The sequence below is a fragment of the Centroberyx gerrardi genome, chromosome 22 (genome assembly GCF_048128805.1).
Source record: "Centroberyx gerrardi isolate f3 chromosome 22, fCenGer3.hap1.cur.20231027, whole genome shotgun sequence".
Taxonomy (NCBI): domain Eukaryota; kingdom Metazoa; phylum Chordata; class Actinopteri; order Beryciformes; family Berycidae; genus Centroberyx; species Centroberyx gerrardi.
Window position 1 is genome coordinate 10,222,240 of NC_136018.1, and position 24,836 is coordinate 10,247,075.

The following is a 24,836-nucleotide window of genomic DNA, read 5'->3' on the forward strand; positions in this document are numbered from 1 at the left end:
CTTCATTTAAAACCACATTTTCAACCACAAGGCTGGATGCAGATTCATCCTGGTCACTTATGTTTGTCCAAAAGCATCTTACCAGAAAGGAACATGTAAGACCCTGGACCCTGCCTGAAGCCATTACTCAGATGCAAATGGATTCTACTACTTAGCCTTTTTCGATCAATTGATTGTTTTTGACTAAAGCACAGTAAGTTCTCAGAGAGGTTATCAGTGGGTCAGTGCAGAGCGGGTGGAGAGAGGTGACCACAGTGCTATGGGAAATGTAGAAAAGGATGACATTAGACATGTACTACAGGCTACTTTTAATAGGGCAGCATATACTGTACTGCAGGTTACACTTATACACTATTCCTTCATTTTGAATGGGTAGGATTTAAAAAACAGTACATTTTGAAGATACACTGTGTTAACTTTGGGTTAGGGTTAGGAACAGAGGTGTTATTTTTTAGCGCAGAAGAAAAGGATTGTCCGTAGTTCTGCCAGCTCCCATGCCAGATAACGGAAAGCAGATTTTTGCTAATCCACTCTTTTATTAGGCATCTCACTGGGGAGCAGGATTTGCACCACAGCTGTGTGTAAGCATACTACACAATGGTGTGTGAATGCATATGTGCTACATCAGATAAATTAAAAATTCTGAAATTGTGTCTGACAGCTGTGAACATCTCATGGTACTGTAATTGCTACAGAAGGTTGTAATAACCAAACTGTATGAGTGACTGAACATTTTGTTATTTCTCCTTGGTCTTTACATGACTTACTGGAATTGCATGTAGCCTGACATGTCATGGTGGTGAATCCAGGGCTGTAGTGACTGGGTGGGGAATATAAATGGAAAGAAAGGGAATGCACAGCAGCTGCCAGCTGGCTAACTCCAGGGCAGACTGCTGTAGAAACACCTAAATATTAACCTACAGCTCTTGCTATAATGGTCCTGCTGCGAAGGAGGCTCCATCGTACCTCACTGCACATCATGAAAACCTATAGGTTAAATCATTCCCCTTTCCCAGTGAAGGCATTTGACAAAGCCAGGCAAAATAAATAAAAAATAACCATATGTAGATAGGGAAGATCGCAAGATTTTATAACTATAACATATAGTATGACTGGCCCTTGGTAAATCAATTTGAACATGAAATGAGTAGAAAATAAAGGGAGGAAACACGAAAAACGAGAAAGAAAAAGACAACATCAAGGCTTCTTAGACATCTTGCAGCACCCTATAATTATGTCCCTCATGGTAATCTTAAATTGCCATAGGGACAGAATAATTGCAATCAATTTAGGCAGCCATGATGGCCTGCTGGGGAAAGACATGTTTAAGTAAAAGTTTAACTATTGAATTCTGAAAGAACAACCCAATGGCTCATTTATTTTTCCACTCAGATCACATAACTGATGGTGTCAAAAAATGATTCACTCATGAGAGAGCTGTTAGTGTTTTCATTGAATATGATTTATATAACCTAAGCAGTCTGCGTATATGGAGAGATGAAAGCATGATCAACAGACATACACCGATTCATTTAACTGAAGAAGAGTGCTTCAGTTAAAGTTAAAGGAAAGGGTTTAATTAACCTCTTCACCTTTATTGCAGCGGTGCAGCCCTCCGTGTGTGATGGAGAATTGTCCTCTGATGTGAGGTGAAGGCAGAGAACACACCGTGCTGCAGGAAATGAACAGCTCCAATCTCAAGATCAGTGAACTGCTCCTTCCCACGCATTGTCTCTTCATGTTTTCATGGCAGATGTGTCTCCAGGCTTTGCTGGAAGACTGGAGGGACCACGGGCGGCACAGTCACTGTGTGTGTGTGTTGCAGCAGACACTAGAGGACCCCACTGCAACTTTGCCATCAGCGCTTGAAAGCCTCCCACTCACACACACATGTACACACACACACACACACACACACATCCAGATGCATGCACATACAAACACGCATACATAATACTCCATCGTCCATCTTGTGTCTGAAGGGCTAGTGTTGACAATAGGCGTCACAGATGACTCACCAGCAGATAAGTGATCAGCCAGGTCTCTCTGAGTCACCTCAGCGTTTTGTTCTCCATTTATCACATTGATCGCGCTCACAGGTGGAGGCAGCAGGCAGGACCCACCTGCCAGTCTCTGTTTACCCCTCGCTAGGCAAATAAAGTCTTCATTTCATGTCACGGCAATGTTGGCTTTGCAATAAAACACTAACATCTCCACACTCCCTTTCCCCCCTGGACTCAGGCCAGCTCTGTGTGAATGCAGATTCTGGCCATTCATCCAATCACCGTAATTATGATGGATCATTAATGGCATCAACTGATTGCTGTTCACGTAAACTCTAATAGCGATTTAATGACTTGCATAACAAATGGCCTCTGATTCGAAGCCTCATTCAAGGGCACATTAGTAATATGGATGTAGGCTGAATAAGAAAGCCCTTGACAGAGGCCAGGCCATTTGGAGCAGGAGAACGGTAAAGTGCAGTCCCATCTCTTTCCCCTCTGGAAGGTAATTACAAAAAAGGGATTCGCCTGGGGAGGCCGAACGTTTGTGCAGCTCAGCCGTTGTTGGAGAATGTGGCTCTGGCCTAACCTGATAACAGTGGTGCAGCACATTTCCACTTTAGCATATACACATACACATACACATACACACACACACAAACACACAAAATATTCCACTGTATTACTCTCATTCTGGCCATTGTTTTCATTGCCACTTTATTTGTCCCCCTCTCTTTTCATTCTCTCCTCCCTGCCTGAATATTTTTCCCTCTCCGTGTCTGGGGGCTAAGGCTTTGTCATAACAATGTTTACACTGAGCCACAGCAACAAGGTGAAACAGCACAGGGACTCAGCAGCAGAAACTTTCTCTGTCAGCCCGCAGGTGTGTACACAGACATCACTACCTGACAGTTACAGCTTATGTATGAATCACAATTAGGCTTTTGGATTATTTCGTTTTTGGACGTTTTGATAAAACTTACACTGCCGGGGTTAGAGGTTTGATTCCAACTAGGATACCTGTATATGGTATGTGCTTTGTTGTGTTTATCATGTTTCGCATTGGAAGTTCAACCTCATACCACAATTAAAGCTGTGGCTTTATTTCAGTTGCTCAAAACAGCCACTGGATCATCTAAGATTGGATACAAGTGTCCACCAAACAACAAGTCTTTTTCCTATACATCATTATGTTAATTTAAATATTTTATGAGTACATGAAAATGATATTCTGAGATCCCTGCCATTTTTCTGTCTTAAAATAATAAAGATTAGTAAAAGATGAGGCAGTAAAAACCATTTTCACATCCTCCCTCCCTCTGCTGCTCTTGTGCCTCTGAGAGCTGTATTCTGGATAATTCTTCTACATTTTGTCTGTCTGCACCACTGTTCCCTCTAATCCCTCTCTCCCTGTCGCTGTGAGGCGGTGCCTCCACTTTGCTGTGAAAACCTGACACTGTTCATTCCCCCACCGCCATATTGGCAGCGCCACCCTGCAAAAATTCACCTCTCCGGTTATCAGGTAAATCAGTGCCTTCTTGCTTGATGCAAAAGCGAGTCGACACACAAGCTGCGTTGTCGCATTGAGGCCATCGTCTGTTCATCCACACTCACACACACACATACACACAGCAGCACCATAGCTGATTGAAGGAGCTACAATTGGAAATAAGTAGGCTGCTGTAGCTATCTCTGTAAAGGCAGATGATTAATGATGTGATTCAGGATTTTATTGAACAACAGGGGAAAATTGGTGCACTCCTGTTCAGGCTTTTCTCTAGACAGGTATGGCTTAAAATTACCATGTGATCCTCATTTGGTCGCACCGGACAAGCAAAAATAGATTTTGTTCCCCTCTGTTTAGATGTGCTGTGGAACACTGGTAGCACAACTATGATTTATGCAAACTACCATATATCTCTGGCCACGTTTTGGGAATTTTAGACCACCAACAACAACACCTTGTCTTGTTACAGTTTTGCAGCTTTACCTAACAATAATGGTGATGACATTTTCTCGATGACAAAAATATTAGACCAGTGGTTGTGACATTTAGGCTAATCCTACAGCATTCAGTCTAGCTTTTCATGCTTTGTGCATCCTTTAGTGCATAGCATGCCACTATCATGTGCATGTTCATATATGTTGAGAGAGGAGGGCATGGCCACGCATGCATTGCCCTGTGGGCCGATGGTTAACTGAAAATGAGGTTAACTCTAAGAGACGGCTCCCTATCGAGTCAAGGCTAAGCCTGGGTAGTGACGGAGATGTCACAGCAAATATGTCACAGACACAGGCAAACAGCAGGAGCCATGCTGAGTTGTGTTTCTCCATCCACTCATATTCATACTGAGAGGCTGAGCCAAACCTTTATCCTTCTGTCTCATCTGCTGTTTCTCACTAGAACAAGAGGCCTTCACAATCAGAGTCAGGCAAAAAATAAAGTGAGTAAATTGAGGACAAAAAATGCTGCTCACTCTGTTGAGTTGTGGTAGCTTGATATTTTTTGATCATTCTGTAAATGCACAATATATAGAAAAATGCTGGCAAAATCTAGTTTTCCTTTTTTAACATTTAAAAGATGAAAGCAGGCGCTGTGGCAATGATTCAGAGCCTAGCAACAATGATGTAGCAACACAGTTTCCTTTCATCATGACTATAGAGTCTCAAAGGGATGTCTCAGGACACAATGGACAACAAATTCTTGCTCCCAAATCATATTGCAAAGAAACTGTAATGAGGAACCATCAGAAAACAGCCCATGGCCACCTATCAGTTCCATGAAACTATTGCTACATGAACAAATTAGTGAAAGAACCAGAGGGACTGAAATATATTGGATAACAATTAAAGAAGCAATCTGATTTTACCAAATTACATGCCGCAGTTTGATGTTTGGAAAGCAGTGAAAAAGGGTGGCATTTTAATGGATGTAATGTTCAAGTAAAATCACATCCTTTTCGCTTTTCAGGTTAGTGCGAGTGGGAGCCACAATAGCAGATGGGTGGAGGCTGGACATCAGCAGGGACATCCTGACAGTAGAACAATGTGTGTCTAGCTCCTCGCCCCTGCAGAATGGCAATTAGTATTGAGAATAGAGCAGGGCAGCCTCACTTAACCTCCTTATTGGCCACTGTGTCCTATTTGCATGCTTTCTCATTAAGAAATCAACACAAAATCGCACAACAATGTCTGGACAGTTTTGGGCATTTTAGCTTTTTTTGACAGTTAACAGCAGAGAAAGAAAAGAGGAAAGGTCCCAGGTTGGGTTTGTAACAAGGACATCACAGGTACAGGTTATGCACCGCAGGCTAACTGAGGCAGCAGGATAGACTACTTATTCATATAGACTACAGCATGTGCTGAGCTGCAATTTGAAAGCTGAGAGCAAAAAATCCTGTCTGTCTCCCATACAAATGAAAGAAAGCGTATAGTTAGCTGGAAATCACTGCAGGAGATGAAAACAGCTTCCTAATGAATTCAGGCCCCTTAGTGCTATAGTGCTGTTGTATGAATGAATGTAACTATGATCTTTACAGTGGTGGTCTAATACAGGCAGGCACTTACTGAGATTATTTCCTGGCTCTGGCATGCACACTGTGAAGAACACTGCGTGATGCCTGTATGCAAATGCAGCTCTGACACCTCCGACTAATACATGGTGCCAAGGTATCTGCGATTGGGGTGGAAAGGTGACAAAAAGGCAGAAAATAGACTAGGACTGTGTAGTTATGTGTACTTATGGATTTACGACCACACATATGCACAGAAAATTGGCTGTTTTTCATGTTTTGCATTGGAAGTTCAAGCTTATACCATAATTAAAGCTGTAGCTTTTTTTTTTTTTTTTAGCTATCTCACTCATAATGGTGCATGGATATACCACTGTGAGTCAGTTGCTCAGAACAGCTCTCTTTAAGTCACTGGAGCATCTACAAATGACAATGTAACCCTGTGCCAGCGGTGACATACAGTAGAGCCCTGCACATACACACCAGCCAGAGGATAAAGAGAGAAAAGAAAGACAACTTCAGCAGTTCTGCTTGGAGAGTTAACACGTGTGACCGTTACGGTTGGAGCAATTACTAATTCATTTTTCAATGTCCTCTTCATCCTTATTTCTATTGCATCCTCTCCCCATGTCTCTGCCCCTCTCTCTTTCTCTGTAGTTCGTCTATTTCACAATTTGACATGCTGCAAAGCCAGGCTAAGGCAGCGGGCACTATGCTGATGCCTGTGAGCCTGGCCTCTCACTGGTTGAGGAAAAGCTAAGCTGACAAGTGGGTTCAGCTGCGTCACAGTGTCCTCTGAGACTGTAAGAAGGAAGAAAATGAAGGCAATTAAGGCATGTTCTTCCAGAGGTGGCCTCCTTTACACTTCACCTCTTGGCTCCTCCTGGCACCCAGCTGCTGGCTTTTGCCTCAGGCCGCATCTTCAAACAATGTCGTCCTCATGTTCCAAATGCATGACTTCATGGAGGAGCAAAGGAAATGGCTCATTCACCCTGAGGTCATCCAAGTCTCTACTGTATAGATGTCAATTTAACTGGTGTGAGGAAAATTTGAATGATCGTCACTACCATCATGGTCATGTATAGATGTATAGCTACTAAGCTACTACTTATAGTTTAGAATTATAATCCCTTAAATGCAGATGTGCCAGGTAAACTGTCAAAATCTGTGCATCCCTAAGAAAACCACACGCTCATTTCCAACATTTCCATCTCCCTCTCGTCTTTCTTCCCCCACAGTGGCTTTTCTCTCCCTCACTGCCCATCCCCCCCTTCAACAGAGGAGTGCCCTGGTAAATAATTGAGGCATATTGCTCCTCTGCTACATCTCCATACTGTAGCTGCCCTGCTTATGACGTTTTCTACTAGCTGAGCCTCAATAATATTTGGCCGTTTATTGGTACAATCCGATTAAAGTGTGTCATCATCAACCGCTGACGCTGCATGCTGCTCATATCTTACCCACAAGGCTCCTCAATGACTGTATGTGAGATGTAGGATCAAATAGCATAAGGAGAGATGCAAGCATTGGTCCTAACCTCAAGAGAGCTGCCATCTGACAGATCAATTTACCTCTATGATTTAATGTTTTCACTTCCCCTCTTCATGGTTTCAAATTCAGCTCCTTATTTCATTTTGAGGGGGGCTTTTCCAGCCACAAATATGCTGGGTTAGATGGATATGAATGGTGCAAATGATGTATCATCTAACTGGGACTTGGAGGCTTCAGCACTGCTAAGTTGCCCCCTTACCCAAACCTCTCCAAAGCAGGCTGCCCCTATTCTGCTGGTGTGAACCAAGGAGGTCACTAAGAAAGCAATCAATCCCGTTTTTGTATTTTGACAGTTCTTAGAATAAATGTGACTTTGTTTAAACACATTCTGTGTCATTACACTTGAAAATGTTTGCCTTCAGAATGAAAATATGACACTGGAGACTGAGAACATTTTGGACGGACTCTGCAATGGCAGAAAAACCTGTGAAGCGTTTGGAGTATATGTGGATCTATGGTGAGGTGTTTGCTGACACCTGCTGTCTCAAAGCATGAACTTACCCTAGTATGAGTCACTGATTTTGACATAAACAGAAAACATTTATTGTGTTTGGTATTTTAATTCAAAACTGGTATGTATGTGCTCTCAACACAACATTATCACTCTGTGTCTCCTTCATTGGATAAAATACAGAAAACATTACAATTTTGCATTGTAACTATGTAAACACTTAATCAAAATAAAAGAATCAAGTAGAATATGCTTTGTTTATCCTCAGTAGCATCTTTTATATAAATCATAAATTATTAATTTTTATTTCTTTTCATAAGGAATCAAGTATATAATTTAAATAAAATCTATGTGAAGCTAAGAAGCAGAAAATTAAAACAGTTAGAGAGCTGCATCAAACAAGGTGTAGACAAATGAATTTATCCAGTGTTCACAACCTGCTGCCTACTTTTACCAACCAAAAAGTCCAAACTTGTTATAAGAAAGTAGGATAATCAAAATGAGTGTTATTTCAATGAGATATAAGGCAAAAGACATCTAGCTGAAAATTAAAGGCTTGAATGGTGATTTAGATCAAACATTCTCCGTACATAGCTCAGTGTCTCAAACTCACTGAGAATTATTAAAGGGACAATCCACACTAAAGCAAAATTAATGTCATTCCTGTGATCTTGTGCAGTTAAATTCCAGTTTTTTATCCTTTTTTTTATCCAGGGAAAGTCATCTGAGAAGGCATGTTCTATTTCACCAATGCTGAACACTCACATTTTCCCAGCTAAACTGGTGGCCTTCTGGTGACAAGCCCACTTCTTTAGGATCTAGGCTTCCACCATGTAAACAAAGACAGCTCTCTCCCTAAACTACTGCAGAAACGAGAGAGCTGTGACACTTATCTGTGATGACATCCAGAAGCACTTTCTGGAGCTTCCTCATCAATAAATTGGAGAGCAACTTTGTGGACTTGAGCAATCTTTGAGCTTTTACACCCAAATTGTTGCAGTGCAACCAGAACATGCGCTTATATTCCTGGAAACTTTCCCTGGGTACTATGACAGTTTCTACAAAGTCGGTCTAACTCTTCATAAATGAAGTGGTCTCTCTATGGCTTCACAAATTATAGCATTAACAGTCGTACTTTTATCTTAGAGAGAGCAACAACAAAAGTAAATTCTGTTTTAGGGTGGATTTTCCCTTTATTGTGCAATAAACACAGTAGACTAAGGCTTTTACAAGCAAGTAAGATAACAGGGCCTGCATGAATAAATCTTCCAACAATAGCAGTATTAATCTAGTATCACTGGTGAGGTCAAATCTACTCATGAATATAGAGGGTAAGTTGGTCTCATCAGCAATTATATTCTAAGATGATTTACACATATAGGCCCTGGGTAACTTCACAATAAATACGGCTACTGTATTATGTAGTGCTAGGTCTTCCAAAAAGAGAAAAACAGACTTTATCCAACATTATGTCACCTGATCAGAAAAGAAAATCCTATAAAAACACAAACCCTCCATAACAAAATATAAAAAATAAAATTACATGTTGAACTGTATAGTTCAAACAATACAGTTAGTATTAAAATGGTGGTGATGATGGTAAGGGCAACAAATGCCCCGAAAATTATTCAGCTTTGGCTTTTTTGGGGCAAACTCAGATGAAATATTAATTTTAACAGCAACTAAGGCTTAGAATATGGAGACAATAGGCTCCCTCCTGTTTGATGTGGAAACGTACTGTATGCCTCAAGTAAATTATAGAGTACATTCGTATTTGTACTAATCATCTGACTAGCACTCATTAGTCAAAATAATATTTTACTGAGATGTGCAAATTAGCATGCAGCAATGGCAACCCTTTATAAATAGAACTCTTGGAAATCCAAAAGAATTCCAGTGATGCAACTTACAATCATAGTGAAGCTTTCTGCAGTATACTGTAGCTCTATATCTCCTCTAATGCAGGTCAGCTTTAACAAGTAATGTTTCTGAGTTAAGAGAATTACTCCTACTCTTATACAGCCGTCATCTTATTTGTCTAACGCAGTTGTCTCCTGCATCTCTTCTTCCATGTGGCCGGGGCTTGAGGGTTTAAGATCCATACCTTGCACCGTTGGGGTACTACTGTCACCCAGGTTTTCTTTGGTGACATCAGGGCCAACAATATCAACTGTGCCCTCACTGCTGGGAATAGTATCAGTGATCAGGTCTATTAGATGCCCCTCCTCTGCTTCCTGGACGCCTGATTCTTCCTCCTCCTCTGGTGGTGAAGGCACTGTTTGGCCAACAGATGAGTTATCTGGAAGAAATAAGTGCAGTTAAAGGAAAATCCCACTCTAGGAAACCACAATATGTGATGTTCAATGCATTCCAGGAGTTATTTTCTGATGAAAAGTTGTAATTTACTTTTTTGGTATACAAACTTTCCCTCAATCTGCCTCATCTACTTCTACTTCAGTTAATGATTTCCAACATTTCCCAAAATGCCTTTCACCAACCCCAAGAGAACAGGCCTGTACTTCTTATATGCAGTATGTGTAAGTGGAGAGATTCATAGTGATATTGATCACTATTGAAACTAAATAGTGGCTGCGCTGAAAATATTCCGACACATTTCTTATCAATAAGAAAAAAATGTCGAACAACAAAATGGGCCCAAACATTAAAGGTACATCACCAATAACTGTTTTTTAACAACTGGGGTGGCATTAAAAACATGGAATTCTTCAGATCATCTGTAGAATTTAATCAATTGTACTTACCCAAGCTGAACTGATCACAAGAGTCATCTCCATAGTTAACAAACATGGAGCTGTTGCCCATGTCATTGGTGGAGACCATATCTGACAGGTCTGGGGTCATTGCCTCAGATATGTTGGAGATATCTGACATTCACAAAGAACAAATGTCCATAAGTTATTTGTCTTCTAAAACATATTTTAACTAAATCAGACACTTAAAAAATATTCTTGCCCCTCAAAATTAGTTCTGGTTACCTTGGTCCGTAACAGTCTGTATGGGTGAGATTTGACACATGTCCTGCACAGCTTGTTCCATTTGATTCAGACCCAGTTCACTTGCACCACAAGGGCTTGATGCATCTACTGAAGGCACCTAAGGAGAGAGAAATTGTGTTTCAGACTAATCACACCCACAACCTTAACAGAAATATCTGACAAAAAGTATTAAAAAGGTGTACATCTCTGGTTGAACAAAAAGTCATCTTAATTTGAAAAATGACTTGATAAGCTGTACCTCAGTGTGGTCACTTGCAGGAAGCTCTTGATTAGTGTCAACTTGAGTCACAGTGGATTGAAGATTGCTTTCACTCTGGGTGTTTGGCTGAAGTGGACGAGTTGGGATCCTGTGCAAGTAGCCATAGCCAATACCGCAGCCTAAGCTAAAATAAAACACAAACAGGACAAGCTGATCCCATACGTATGTTTGTTGTGTCTGTACACATATATAGGTCTTGCATTGAGAAATTGTAATATGTTTAGGTTTCAGCAATATCAAACAGGTCTATTTCAATTAATAGACAAATCAATCTGTATTAACAATATATGGTCTGTTGGAGAATCCCTACCTTCCCTCCCCTCCCCATGCTCCATTTGGAGTCACCACCACCTCTCTGCATTGGTCACTCTGTGTGTTGTACACCAGGAGCTTCAGAGGTTTCCCCTCATTGGCTTCAATCAAAGAAAAGAAATCCTCTGACTGCATGGGTTACACAAAAAGAAATAATTAAAAAAAAAAAAATACAGTATGTTGCACTTATGTATGCCTATATTTGATCCATTTATAATGGAAGAAATAAAACAAATGGAAACTTACATCTTGCATCACCTGGTCAGCTCCCACAATGAAGTCATGGTGTGCCTGCAGGCCGGCCAGTGCTGCAGGAGAATGTGCTTCTACATCCTAACAGGGAAATGAGGGTTATTGATACATTATATGCTCAAAACCACTGCCTGCATTAAACAGAATTATCATATAACAGCCATATACACTGCAGCCACAAGACATATAGTAAGTGGTAGCTTGACTTAGCGTTGACACATTCTGTTCTTTCTTGTATGGGAATGTATGTATGAGAATAACACACCAAACTCCTTACAAAAATGGCAGTGTATGTTGCAATGCATATTGGCACGCATACATACCTAGTAGCATATGACTCAACTCGGTAGGATCTACTAGTCAACACAAAAGTGATCCACCAAACAGCTCCAACTTTTGGAACTGGTTCAACTTTTATTCCTTCATCTTCATTGAATTTTCCATCTTACAACATAATAAAATAAACTGTGCTCACTATCACCTCACCAAATCAGCAATAAAATCCTTATTTGAAGGCTAGATCAACAAGAGGTTACCGGGTGAGATTGTTTTTCAAGGCTTCCAACCTTATGAAATAGGAATAACAGGTGAACCAGTTAAAAAGTTGAGTATTTACCAATACACAAGATTTGATGTTGCAATCCTTTGTGCCATAACCCAAGGTGAGCCTTCATAAATCTGCAGGATGATTACTAGAGAATTACCAGTGGATCCTAATGATTTGGAAAAGGTCTTGAGTCATATTATATGAGATATGTATGTTTGCTGATAAGCAAGGCAACATTCAACTGAGTATTTTGTATGGAGTTTGGTGCAAGGTTCTCTCCCATACAAGTGGGAATGACACATATCGGGGCGAGGCTTGACTTACCAAGACATGCCAGATGTTCTCATTGGCTCCTTCGAAGCTGCAGAAGCGGACACTAGCACCCAGCAGGCCCTGACCACCCCACATGTTACTGGGTGTGACCTCCAATTCCCTCACCCGCTGGGTTTTGGTGTTGTACACCTCGAGTTTGACTGGTTTCTCCACATTGGCTTTTAGAAGGTCTTTCAGCAGGTCACTCTCTTTATTCTGGGGGAAGAGGGAAATATGGACTATCCCAATTCCGACAGCTCTGGTGTGGATAACCAGTTTTCATTTAAAAGAATATGACATTTTACATTAAAAACACTACAACAGCCTTCCTGTATATACACTGTTGCTTCTAACCCCTAAACTAAGGGGAGCCTTAAGATTCTCCATCAGTGTCACACAAAAAGCCTCTTGAGGGGCCTGGAGATGATGGTACTACAGGAGACTGACTAAAGTTAGTATGGCATCCTCCACACATCTCCCTGTCCTACCTGCAAAAGGATAGAGATCTAGAGACAGCTCTTTAGAACTTCCTTTGTGATTATATTTTCAAATGTTTTCAGCACAAGTGAGGCTACTGGCCTAAAATTGTGTAACGCCGATATGAAGCCCAGAGGCATCATACCTTCTGCAGGTGAAGTAATTGCATAAAAAATAGAAGTAATTGCATAAAAATAGAGTGGAAAATGATGCATGATGCATACATTATTCAAAGCCTTATTCCTTTTACATACAAGTCTTTCCAATGCTTTGGAAAGCCAAGGTTTGTCATTTGGGAATATCTTTACTTTCTGAAGTGGGGATATGTCAAACTCATTCTTGACTAACCCCATGAGAGTTTACTCACAAGTCGGGTATTTCCTATTGAGAGGATGAAGTCAAAGAAGGGTTCCAAACAAGCCCTCTGAGCAGGTGAGTTTTCTTGAACCTGAAATGTGGAAAAGACACACACACACACACACACACACACAAAAAACACCTCTGAGTTTTGCTGATCTGACAGACAGGCTACAGTGCCACAGTCGCCGCCGTGTGTCAACTCAAGGCATTGCAGTGGGCAAAGTTTGGGTATCCTCATCGCCTCTGTGCATTGCAGAACTAACGTTATAGAGGATGCCACTCACATGGTAATAAGTTAACACGTTACGTAAAGTTAAGTACGAGTAACTTACTAGTTACTAGCTCAGAAGGTGCTAAACGTGTGTAGGCAGTCATGGACTGTAGCTAAGCTAGTTAGTTTGGATACGTGCCAAATGCCACCTCATCGTCATAGGAGGACACCAGTGATTATGAAGTTGACCACAGTTAAGAGTTGCATTTACAAGGATAACCTGAGTAACCAGCTATTGTGTTTCTTCACAACTTCATGTTAGCGACAACAATGTTTTTTTTTTCTCTTCAGGACTACCATAGCTAGGTAGTGAGCTACAGTGGGTAACTTAGCTTCCTACAGTTAGCAGCAGTACGTTAAGCAACCGTGGGTTACATGCAACCTTGCCCTTCCCAACGTACCCCATGGACATGGTATCCACTATTGGTTCCCCCGTCTGACAAAAACGAACTCTGCGGTAACCCCATTGCCTTCGACTGTTACTATTGACTAACACTGACTAAAATGTCATTGAGGTAGAATAAAAGTCATTACTAAGCAGCTGATAGCTAGCTAGTGCTAACAGCTGAGGTAGGTTGACAGGCGCTAGTGCTAAATCCAGGCAAGGCTAATAAATAAAGATGGCAGAAACATCGAGTCTCTCTCTCTCTCTCTCTCTCTCTCTCTCTCTCTCTCTCTCTCTCTCTCTCTCTCTCTCTCTCTCTCACACACACACACACACACACAAACACACACACACCGGCTTTTAGCAGACCTACACAGTTCAAGAATAAGTAACGATATGAGAATATCAATCAAACTCATTTCGATTAGCCGTCCTTGATGGGCGTTTCAGCGGTTGCTTAGCAACTACCAACGCTTGTTTTAGGGTTAACGTTAAATCAATCTGCTCACTCACTGACGCTGTCGTTAGATGTTCTCATAAATGATGTTTAAAAACACTACAACAGACAAATTGATGTGATACTTGGTAAAAGGAACATGTCTGAGGCAGATCCAACATGTCTGGTAAGATTTTCATATTTACTTTACTTACTAGCGTTTGCTTCAGCTTCATCTTGAGTTGAGCTTCACTTTGTTTTAGTAAGTTACCGTTAGCTAGAGGCTTGCAAATGAAAGAAATGACGAGTAACTGATCACTGTGGTATTGCTGTAATCTAGGTTAGCTAGGGGGGGCGACTTTCAGATAGAGATACTTTCTAGATAACAAAATAGGTATCAATTATCTAGCCTGCTAAGAAACATGCTCCAAAGGATACTGAGAGAATAATGGACCCATAAAGTTAGTTTATATAATTGTACATATTTTTAAATAATTGTTGTTAATGTTTTTAACAAAATTGGGTCAAATTATTATTCATATTCCGTGGATTTTAGAGACAAAGTAGCATAATTCAAATTAATCATTTTACATTAGGCTATGTATAATCCAAGGAATAGTATGCATTGGACAGTCCACTCACCTTTAGTATTTTTATTTGGAAAATAGAGAGGCCAACAGAGTATGGGAGACTCAGGAGAGATGGCTCTGAGGGAGATCAGTCCTGAGGGCACAATAGTCTTGCCTTGATTATCAGCAAACATACTAGATCCACTCTTCAATTCAGCATGATTCCAATACACCAAGCACTTGAAGTTTTATAAAAATAGATGTCATGCTTCTTGGTGGATCAGATGTATTCTGAATTTACCAGTACCCGCTAATGATTCAGAGAAGACCTCAGGTTATGTTCTAGAAAGTGTGTTTGTTTGCCGATAAGCAAGGCAACATTAAATTGCCAGACTTTTAAATGAGGTTTGACTTGACGGTTTCTCCATATGAGAGAAACAAGGGCCAAGGGCCGCACACTTGATATCTGGAGGCAGAAGATTTAACCACTCAGCTATCTCTGGACAATTTGTCAAGCCTCATTGTATAGCTGTAATCAACATGGTTGCATGCCAATATCACCAATTATTACGAGTCCTGCTAATCTTTTTCTTTTTTTTTTTTTTTTTAGTGTTGCCTTACCTACTTTATAAAGGAGAGATTCTTCAGGAAAGCCATACATACAGCTGAGGAATACTTGAAACTGTATAAGAATGATCCCCTCCTACTATTTTTCAAAGCACATGCAAAAGTGATGGAAGGTAGGCTATGTAAGAGAGTACTTGGCTAGTGGCCTGGAATTTAAATTGTAACTTTAAATTTAACTTTTTTTGAGGGATGTGTGTGATGACCATTGTTTTTTCCCATGACAGGCAGAACCCAGGAGGCCATAAGGGAGCTAGAACGACTCAAAGATAGCAGTAGCATGGAAATATGTTCTGTCCAAGCTATCATCTTTGCACACCTCCAATGTGAAACAGTTGGCAAGTGAAAATCCATTGTGGTGTCTGATTTAAAATGTTTTACCTCTTTAAATAAGAGGCATTGGGACCTCTTTTCATATCAAACTTTCATTTTTACAGGTTGAAACCACAGATACACCTTGTTGCTCTGGGAACAATATGAAGTAGACACTAGTAGGACAAGGAGTTTTGGCACAAAACTAGAACTGTATGCTTGTACGATTAACAGGGCCTTTGGTGTTCTTTGTTTTCTGTAGATCGAGAGTCTGTGAAAGAGCTAGAGTCCCATGTGAAGACTATTCGTACAGAAGCAGGGGAGAGCGCATTGTACTATGGAGGCCTGTTCTATTGGCTTATCGGCCGCGCAGACAAGGCCAAAAACTACGTCGACAAAGTACTGAAGATGTCCAAGATGTCTTCAAAAAAGGTGTCAAGCTGATACTTATCAATAAACTTACAAAATGACAGTAGATAGTATAGTTTCAAACCAAAACAAAGTATTACTAGGAGTTCATTGCTCAAAAATTCAAAATGCAGATGAATATTATGCAAATTTATTGCGATCGATAATGTCAAATTATCTAAGCCTAGAGCAAAACTCTTTTGGTTGGCATACAGATGCTAGTTCAGCCACATCACAAATCTCCTCCATGTATGACACTTGTAACACAATGCTACAAGCTAAACCAAAATGTTGACCAAAACCATTTGTCAAAAAATGTTATGGTTGTGTAATAACCACATTCCTGTAAGCAGGGTCTCATTCTGAAGGGCTGGTTGGACATGAGTTCAAAGGATGAATTCCAAAGGAACAATGCTATCAAGTACCTGGATAGTGGAGTTCAAGGCTCCATGGATGTGTTTGGTTTGATGGCAAAGGTACGGACGGCACAGCCCATCGCTCTCATTCAAAAACAGTGGTGGTGATGAGGTCAACTGTTGAATGGTGTGATTGTATCCATTTTTCAGGTGAAGTACTTTATGGATAAACAGAACTTCTCTGGATCCCTTGAAATTGTCAATCAAATCATTATCTCACACCCAACCTTCCTCCCTGGTCTGTTGATGAAGATGAACCTTTTTCTGGCTCTCCAAGACTGGGAGCAAGCTGTGGAAAGTGCTCTCAAGTATGCTCCAATTGTAAATGGATGAGCAGAAAGCAAAATTTAAATTGCGTCAATTTGTTTGGATGCATATGGTTGACATGTTTCTCTGTTACATAGAATTTTACAACATGATGGGCGAAACCTGAATGCAATCCAAGTTCTAGCCCTCTGTGCTATAGTGAGAGAAGGCGATCAGGTGAAAGTAAGAATAGCACTCAATACACACAACTGTCTACCAACATGCTAAGTATTACAGCGGAGAAACCATAGCTTCTCCATAACATAATTTGGTAAAATAATAGTAAAACTATTTTGAATCACAATTAAGAGGAAAGCCATACAATATATTGAATAAAGCTGGATATAACTGTGTCTTTAGGCAAAGGAGCATCTGACGTCACTCCTAAGCGCAGCAGAGACCTCAGAGCCTGCATCACCAAGTCTTCAAATTCAGATCACACAGCCCATCAGCAGATTGGCAAGTATTTTACATATAAAATATTATCTTGTTTGTTTAAGTTAACTTTTATTAATGCAGAAACAACACAGGGAAAAGGTGATATATAAACATGCTAGTTTTTTAAACCTATTTCATACCAGTTGGATTCTGAATTCAAAGTTAATTAAATTGTAAGCTTGACCTTACATAGACTCTTTCGACAACACAAGCCAAACAAAAGTTGTTGTTGTTCTTACCTGGAGAGTCTCTTGGTTCCTGTTTCCATGGATCCCAAACAGTACATCACTATTCAGGGTATTTGTTTATCAGGAAACCTATCCCCAGTGACAACTCACAGCAATACACAGTGACACAAATTCACACACTTAGCTTGTGAGTGTACTGAATGTTGGACTTCTCAAGACAATGACTACATTTACATGGACAGCAATAATCCAATGTTAACCCGAGACAATAGTCTGAATAAGAAATTACCATTTAAACAGCTTAATCGTAATATTGTCTTATTTAGAATAACGCCAATAGTCCGATTATTGCTGTCCATGTAAACATAGTCGGTGTCAAGGTAAAGAAATTACACCAGAAAAATACTGTCTGGCAATTTTGCATGGTGAAATAAAACACAGTCCCCCCTCTCTCTCCCCTCTCTCTTACTGCCTACCTGTCTTTCTCTGTAGTGTGGAGACAACCCAGAGATCCTGCAATTGTTAACTCAATTTGCAGAGAGGTTGTTTGCTAAGAAGCCTGCCAATGCTGAAATAGCCAATGAGATTGGCTACCTGATGGCCCTTCAGCAGAAATCTAAAGAGGCACATCATTGGTACACTACTGCGCTCAATGCTGGCACTAGCTTTGTGACAGCAATGGCAGGTAATTCGCCCCAGTATTAATACCATATAGGCAGAGCAGTAGCCGTACACAGTACACAGTACACAGTACACAGTAGCCGTTGTTGGTCTACTACTGTAGACTACCATTGATTCAATTTGAATAAACTTTTTTAACACATAGTTTGCTCCTGCCATATATAGCAACTGCATGTTGATAGTGGTTTTGTTTCCACAGGTCTTATCATGAGCCAGTTGATTGATGGCCAGCTGCAAGAGGCAGAAAGCCACCTTGAGTTCCACAAAGAGACTCAGAAATCCACTGGACAGTCAGCGGTATTCAACCATAATAACAGTATAGAGACCTCTACTTATGATTGCAGTGTGCCAAGTCAATGTCAGAATCCCGTTTATGTGTGAAGTATATTACAGTCACAAGGTCTTTGTGTTCTGTGCACTGCACAACAATTACGGTGATAATAAGAAAACTGTCCAGTTTTTTTAATAACAATGAATAAGTGGTAATTTCCTGTGCATTTGACAAAATAGCATCCTCTTCTGTCCCGGCCTGTGCAGGAGCTGACCCTTGTCCAGGCCATGCTTGCCCATAAGAAAGGGGCAGGACTGGAAGTTGTGTCTCCTTTACTGAAGGAAGCCACAGAGATCCACTTTCTGGGCCTGCAAGGTTGCCCCCTGGGCCCTGAGTACTTCCGCCTGCTCCACCCAAACTTCATCTTCCAGGTGGTCAGCCTGCACCTCTCCTATGTTCAGGTAAGTCATGCTGTATTCAACTTGTGTTCTTTTTATTGTTCTTGGCTAGCTTTATTTGTGTGTTTATTCAGATACAGTACATAAAGACTGCATGTTCCCTATGACAGGACGTATCCATTACAGCGGGCCAGCCTCTGCCCTTTGCACTAAGTCACTCCATGATGATCTTAGAACCTGTGCTCAAAACAGCCCCAGGCCTCCAAGCTAGTGCCTTCCACATGGCTCATGCAAAGTTCCTAGCAGGTAATAGACCAAATGAGGATAAAGGAACTCTACTTGAATTAGACACAAATAATCTCTACCACTTTTACATGGTTTTTCTGACTGGTTGTTAGAGTGAGTAAAGTCGTGCATATGTACAAGTGTATATGTATGACTCTTTTCCTTTGAAAGGTGACTGTGCATCTGCTCAGAGGTACATAGGTTCCTGCCTGGGGTATGACCCTGCTATGGCAGAAGTTCATCTGCTGCAGGCCAAGATCTATCTTCATGAGAAGGAATATACCAAGTGCTTCCAAGCCCTGGAGACTGCAGTTAGTCATGACTTCAAGGTGAAGAACAGTTCTTGCGTGCTGAGGAATACTTGAAACTGTATACCAATGACCCATGTACCATGCTTTGGAAATGGCATTTCTTGAGTCCCATCTCCTCTTTTCTTTGCCAGGTGCGAGAGTTTCCCCGTTACCACCTGATCAAGTCCCGTGCTTTGCGGGCTACCAAAGACTTGGAGGCGGCTATCCAGTGTTTGAAGATGGGGATGAGCCTGCCAGGTGTGAGAAGAGAGGCAAAGAACAAAGACACCAACATTAGCAACCATGAACGTGTCTCTGTCTTCCTGGATCTGGCTGAGGCCCTCAGACTCAATGGGGAACAAGTAAGAAACCAGATCACTGAAGGATGAAATTGATCTATGTCCAGCATTTATCAGTATTCTGAGGTGGATGGTAATATAATTTGATTATTTAAAAAAAACAAAAAAAACAATGAATAATGAATTTAGATATCCTTGATTTTCCTCCGATGTATTTACTTGCCCTATGAACATCACCCACTCACAGCATGAGGCCACCATGGTGATGCAAGAGGCCATCGAGAACTTCAGAGGGACTGCCGTGGAGACTCGTGTGACGTTTGCCAACGTGGACCTGGCCCTGGCTAAATGCAACGAGGACATAGCGCTCAACATCCTGATGGCCATCACACCCGACCAGCCGCACTACATCGAAGCTAGGCAGAAGATGGCTGACATGTACCTGCTCCAGCGGAGAGATAAGAACCTCTACATTGCGTGCTACAGGTGAGGGTTCCTCCGTGTTAATTCTACTATGTATGGTTCATGTATAATATAATGTATAATGTCTATACTGTACTGATGATCAGGACATACACAACTTTCATTATTGCTTTTATACTGTATTTTATTGAATTTACTGAGTCGAGTCAGAATGTCAATGTTTTTATTTTAGTTAGTTATGCTTAATTCTTTTTAGTTAGTTATGCTTAATTCTTCTCATGACAGGGAAATCAGAACAGTTCTGCCTGGGTTGCAGTCCAGTATTCTACTAGGGGATGCCTACATGAAAATACAAGAGGTATCCATGCAAATGTGTCTTACAGATGTCTGGGCTTTTTGTTTGGAGTTTTTTTTAATGACATTTTCCTTTCATTACTGGACATGTTTTATATAGCCTGAGAGAGCCATTGAGGTCTATCAGGACTGCATTGGCAAAACAAGAGATGCAACATTGGCCAGGAAGATGGGCCAGGCGTATGTGAAGACTCATCAGTACAGCCAGGTTTGTACCAACACAGGCTTCCGTAATGATAAGGAAACAGGAAACTTTTAGAAAACAAGCCATTTCTCCAGTTGACTTGATGATGATTTACTGCTTCACTTCGCTATATACAGGCTCTTGCTCACTATGAGAGTGCAATGAAGTTGGGTGGGCAGCAGTCTCTGTTTGAGGATTTTGCTGAGCTCCTTGTCAAACTGAGGCAGTACACCAAAGCCCAGGAGGTCCTGACAAGATCCCTGCAGAGTGAAGATGGTAAACTCTTATCAGTATTCCTGTCAGTATTTTCTTAAATAGGCTATCTGACATGAAAAGCAATCTCAACATGTCAACATGAGCAGGGAAAATGCTTGACAACATGTGACCATTGTTAATTTGTCCAGTACATTTTTTGATCAGTTTTTAAACTTTAAATAATCCCCTCTGGCAAAGTATGATATTCAGGTATTGAAAATCTAATGTATGTATGTATCTAATATTCTGTACCAGGGGCCAGTGTGTCTGCTCTAATTAGTAACGTAAAGTGTCTGCTGTTGCTGGTGAAAACTTATTGTGCTGAAGAGGGTCCAGTCCAGGACAATCTGGAAAAGGTCTGATAACCCACACATCAACATATAAGCAGAGCAACATCTTTTTATAGCAGGCCTGCTCAATGCATTGTGTTTAAATGTTTGGTTGGTATATCACTATTAGTTTGTACAGTACTGCTGTTTTTTTTTTTTTTTGTGCCTCCTCCCAGGCCTACAAAATCCAGGAGAAGATCCTTAAGCATGTAAATCTGCAGCAGCCGGAGATTTTGCCCCAGCAGACAGAGATGATGGCCTCCATCTGCTGTCGCCTGGCCCGCTTCTATCGCCACAAGAGGAACATTCAGAAGGCAAAGACTTTCTACGTGGAAACACTGGATTACAACAGAGGTTGTGACAAGGTTAGTCAGGTTCAACAGAAAAAAAATGATAAATCATAGCGACGAAGGCTGAGCATTATACCATACTCAGTGGCGATACACCCTTGTTTTGTGTGAGATACAGAAGGGGTTCCCAGATTTTTTCATGGCAGAACACAGTTATTTTGCTTGGAAACCCACAAAACTTTCAAAGGATGGAGTAAAATGTTAATACCTTTAAGTTTCAGTCTGTGACTACTGTGGAGCCTGGTTTAGAAAACATCAGCTAAATCTGGTTAACATCCTGTATTCTTCCCAGATCACTTTGGAGTTTGCCCAGTTTTACCTGGAGAGTGGCAAGCTGGCTGAGGCTGAAGATCAGTGTAACTTAGTGCTGCAAAAGGATGAGAAGCATGGAGATGCTAGAATGGTACTAGTTTGTTTTCTATAAATAGCATCTCTTTAATCACACTCACAATGACCGAATGTACATTGAATTACTTACGTTTCTCAGCAATGTGAATATGTGTGTCTAGTGTAGGTGTTGAATGAACCAAAATATGATGATTTATGCCAATACTTCACTGGTGCTCTTTATATGATACTGTGTATGAATTTTGTGTAGGTGATGGGAGATATTAAATTCAGGCAGGAAATGTTGGATGAGTCCCTTAAAATATACAACAATCTGATGATTGACTATCCAGGTACTGCCTCTGAAAAATGCTCTTATCACATTACAAACCGATCTGCCATTGATTTAGCACATTGACAGCACATTTTGAAGAAAACTTTACCACATTTCTGTCTCTGAACTAACATACCGTATACATAATCACTGTAAGTTGGAACTTTATTCTCCCTAAACATACCTCTAATTGTCCAGATAACTATGTGTACATGGTGGGATGCATCCAGAAGCACCGACGGTTGGGGAAACTCCCTAATGTCCCACAGATCTTTAAGATGATTGAGAAGTTTAACCACAGAGCCACCTCTGATCCTGGCTACCACTACTGCAAGGGCCTCTATTATTGGTGAGAACTGCCTCAGGTCCTTCAATATTCTATCAAATGGGAAGTATTCACATTAGTACATATTTGTATCAGAGATTTGCCCCAATTGTTGAATGGACCAGTGTACTTTCCTAAGACGCCATTTATGTACTATGACTCCAGGTACATTTAGGTTTATATTGCTTTTTATGATACTATATTGATCAGTGAAGGGAAATTATCTATATATTAATCTAAAAAGTTAAACAGGATTGTGATCCTCCACCAGAACCAATCTGGATTTAGTGCTCTGATTTAAGGGTCTGAAGGGGGATACTCATCATGGATCAACAACACCAATCAAATGACTGTACTGAAAGTGAGTGTCTTTGTCTTTGTCCAGGCATGTCTGCAATGTTAACGAGGCCCTGTTCCATTTAAAGAAGGCATACAGAGACACAGTGTGGGGTGAGCGGGCCTTGGAGCTTATGATCCGCATCTGTCTGAACCCAGACAATGAGACCATCGGAGGAAAGTTGTATAAGGACCCACAGAAGAAACTGAGGTTTGGTACCTCTGGGTCGCCATACACCCAAGTTTATAAAATGTGCATCTATATATATAAACACACACATACTGTATATGAGATATCATTGTCGTACTTCATCATTCTTCATCACATCATTCTCTTCTTCATATTCCGCTATGGCCAGCTTGCAGGAGGCTCATGGTGGTGAGTGCTGGGACCTGACGGGGGTGGCCACCGCTCAGAAGCTGATCAGCGAGTTCAGGTTGTTTTCTGTCCAGGAAGAGAAACAGAAGAGCAGAAACGACAAGATCCATCTGTTGACCAACCTCTGCCTAATGGCCACAAGAGACCCCAAACAAGTGGAGAAGGCTCTGCAGTTTTTCACCGACATGGCAGCCTCCAGGGTACATTAGACTTAATCTAAGACGGCCACACATTCCCTTTGAATATTCAACATTGTTGTGTTAAGAATGTTGCTGCTGCTTGTTCCTGAGGAGTTAGGATGTTGGTGTGGTTTCCCCGGGAGTGATCTGCAGAGTTTACTATATAGAATGATAAGCATTTTTTAAGCATTTTTTAGCACATTCACTCACATTCAGTTCACTCTTGCTTGGATCTTACTTGGATTGGGACTTACTCATGCTTTTAATATTTCAGTATGGTAGAAGTGACTCTATTTTGGCCTTGATCTGTTGTTTATCTGAGTTATTTGTTGGTTTTAAGGTCATTTATTTATGTGAGGTCTTTACTACATGTTGTTTTATGTATTGTTATGAGTATTTTAAACCCTGGCTGCTAACCAAATTTCCCTTGGGATAAGAAAGTTGAAGTTGCTATCTATGTCTCAGGCAAACAACACAGCCTACCTGCTGGCCATGGCCCAGGCCTGCATGCTGTTGAAGCAGACTCCAAAGGCCAGGAATCAGCTGAAGAGGCTTTCCAAGGTAGAGTGGAGCGAGGAGCAGGCTGATGACCTGGAGATGGCCTGGCTGCTGCTCGCTGACATCTACATCAAGACAGGTTACAAATACGAGCTAGCCATCAATCAGCTCAAACGCTGCCTCAAACACAACAAGGTACACTGAGAGCAGCTGGGCTGATGGGAGTCTATGGTGTTTTTTTTGGTCAAGCCATATAGGTATTCTCAATATACTCTAATAATCATAGTTTGCATGTAGTAATTTTTGTATCAGGTCTGGTTCTTATTTCATAGGTGAACTGAGCAACTGGATGATGATTTCATGTATTTTCTTTGTATTTTAGTCATGTAGTCGTGCATATGAGTATCTGGGCTACATCTATGAGAAGGAGCAGTCCTATATTGATGCCCTAGAGCAGTACAAGCAGGCTTGGGAATACACCAACAGATTTAACCCAGCCATTGGTGAGTATCTGTAGGCAGGATCTCAGCTATTGGGTATATGCCAACTGTCTATATATAGCTTGTAGAGGATTTCCTTAAAGCATATCAGGAAGTTGTCCTTGGTGTCATCCTTTTATATACAATATTTTCTCTCAAAGGCTTCCGACTGGCTTTCAACTACCTGAAATTCAAGAGATACACAAAGGCAGTTGATGTCTGTCGCAAGGTTTGTACTGATTATACAGCTACCACTGAACATGATACATATGCTAATGTAGAACTGATGTGGTTAGAAGGTTTTGAAAGAACTAGCACTGATGTTAGGGGTACCACTGTTTTTTTTCCCCTAGGTCCTAGAAGAGCACCCTGACTTCCCCCTCATCCGGACAGAGGTCTTACGGCGCGCTGTGGCAGCCCTTAAACCATAGGTATAAGCTGGAGTCACTATCAT

The 24,836-nt window shown here is 41.0% G+C and overlaps 2 protein-coding genes across 2 annotated transcripts; one reads left to right on the top strand and one right to left on the bottom strand.

Annotated features, from left to right (window-relative positions):
- Positions 1-7,620: 7,620 nt before the first annotated feature.
- On the bottom strand, positions 7,621-13,895 carry LOC139929511 (Golgi reassembly-stacking protein 1-like). Its single transcript, XM_071922431.2, has 9 exons — positions 13,726-13,895; positions 13,061-13,141; positions 12,229-12,432; positions 11,352-11,438; positions 11,104-11,234; positions 10,773-10,917; positions 10,514-10,631; positions 10,280-10,402; positions 7,621-9,816 (listed from the first exon to the last, which is right to left on the bottom strand). The coding sequence occupies exons 1-9, from the start codon at positions 13,789-13,791 to the stop codon at positions 9,548-9,550; spliced, it is 1,224 nt and encodes a 407-aa protein (XP_071778532.2). The 5' UTR covers positions 13,792-13,895; the 3' UTR covers positions 7,621-9,547.
- Positions 13,896-14,305: 410 nt separating this feature from the next.
- Positions 14,306-24,813, top strand: LOC139929495 (tetratricopeptide repeat protein 21B-like). The gene is made up of 28 exons (XM_071922410.2): positions 14,306-14,332; positions 15,325-15,454; positions 15,566-15,676; positions 15,913-16,082; positions 16,409-16,534; positions 16,625-16,782; positions 16,879-16,963; positions 17,899-18,091; positions 18,287-18,384; positions 18,625-18,819; positions 18,927-19,062; positions 19,213-19,370; positions 19,484-19,693; positions 19,878-20,116; positions 20,339-20,411; positions 20,508-20,615; positions 20,729-20,867; positions 21,102-21,202; positions 21,352-21,540; positions 21,818-21,928; positions 22,124-22,205; positions 22,385-22,535; positions 22,897-23,058; positions 23,207-23,426; positions 23,871-24,098; positions 24,286-24,406; positions 24,544-24,611; positions 24,736-24,813. The coding sequence occupies exons 1-28, from the start codon at positions 14,306-14,308 to the stop codon at positions 24,811-24,813; spliced, it is 3,867 nt and encodes a 1,288-aa protein (XP_071778511.2).
- Positions 24,814-24,836: the final 23 nt, after the last annotated feature.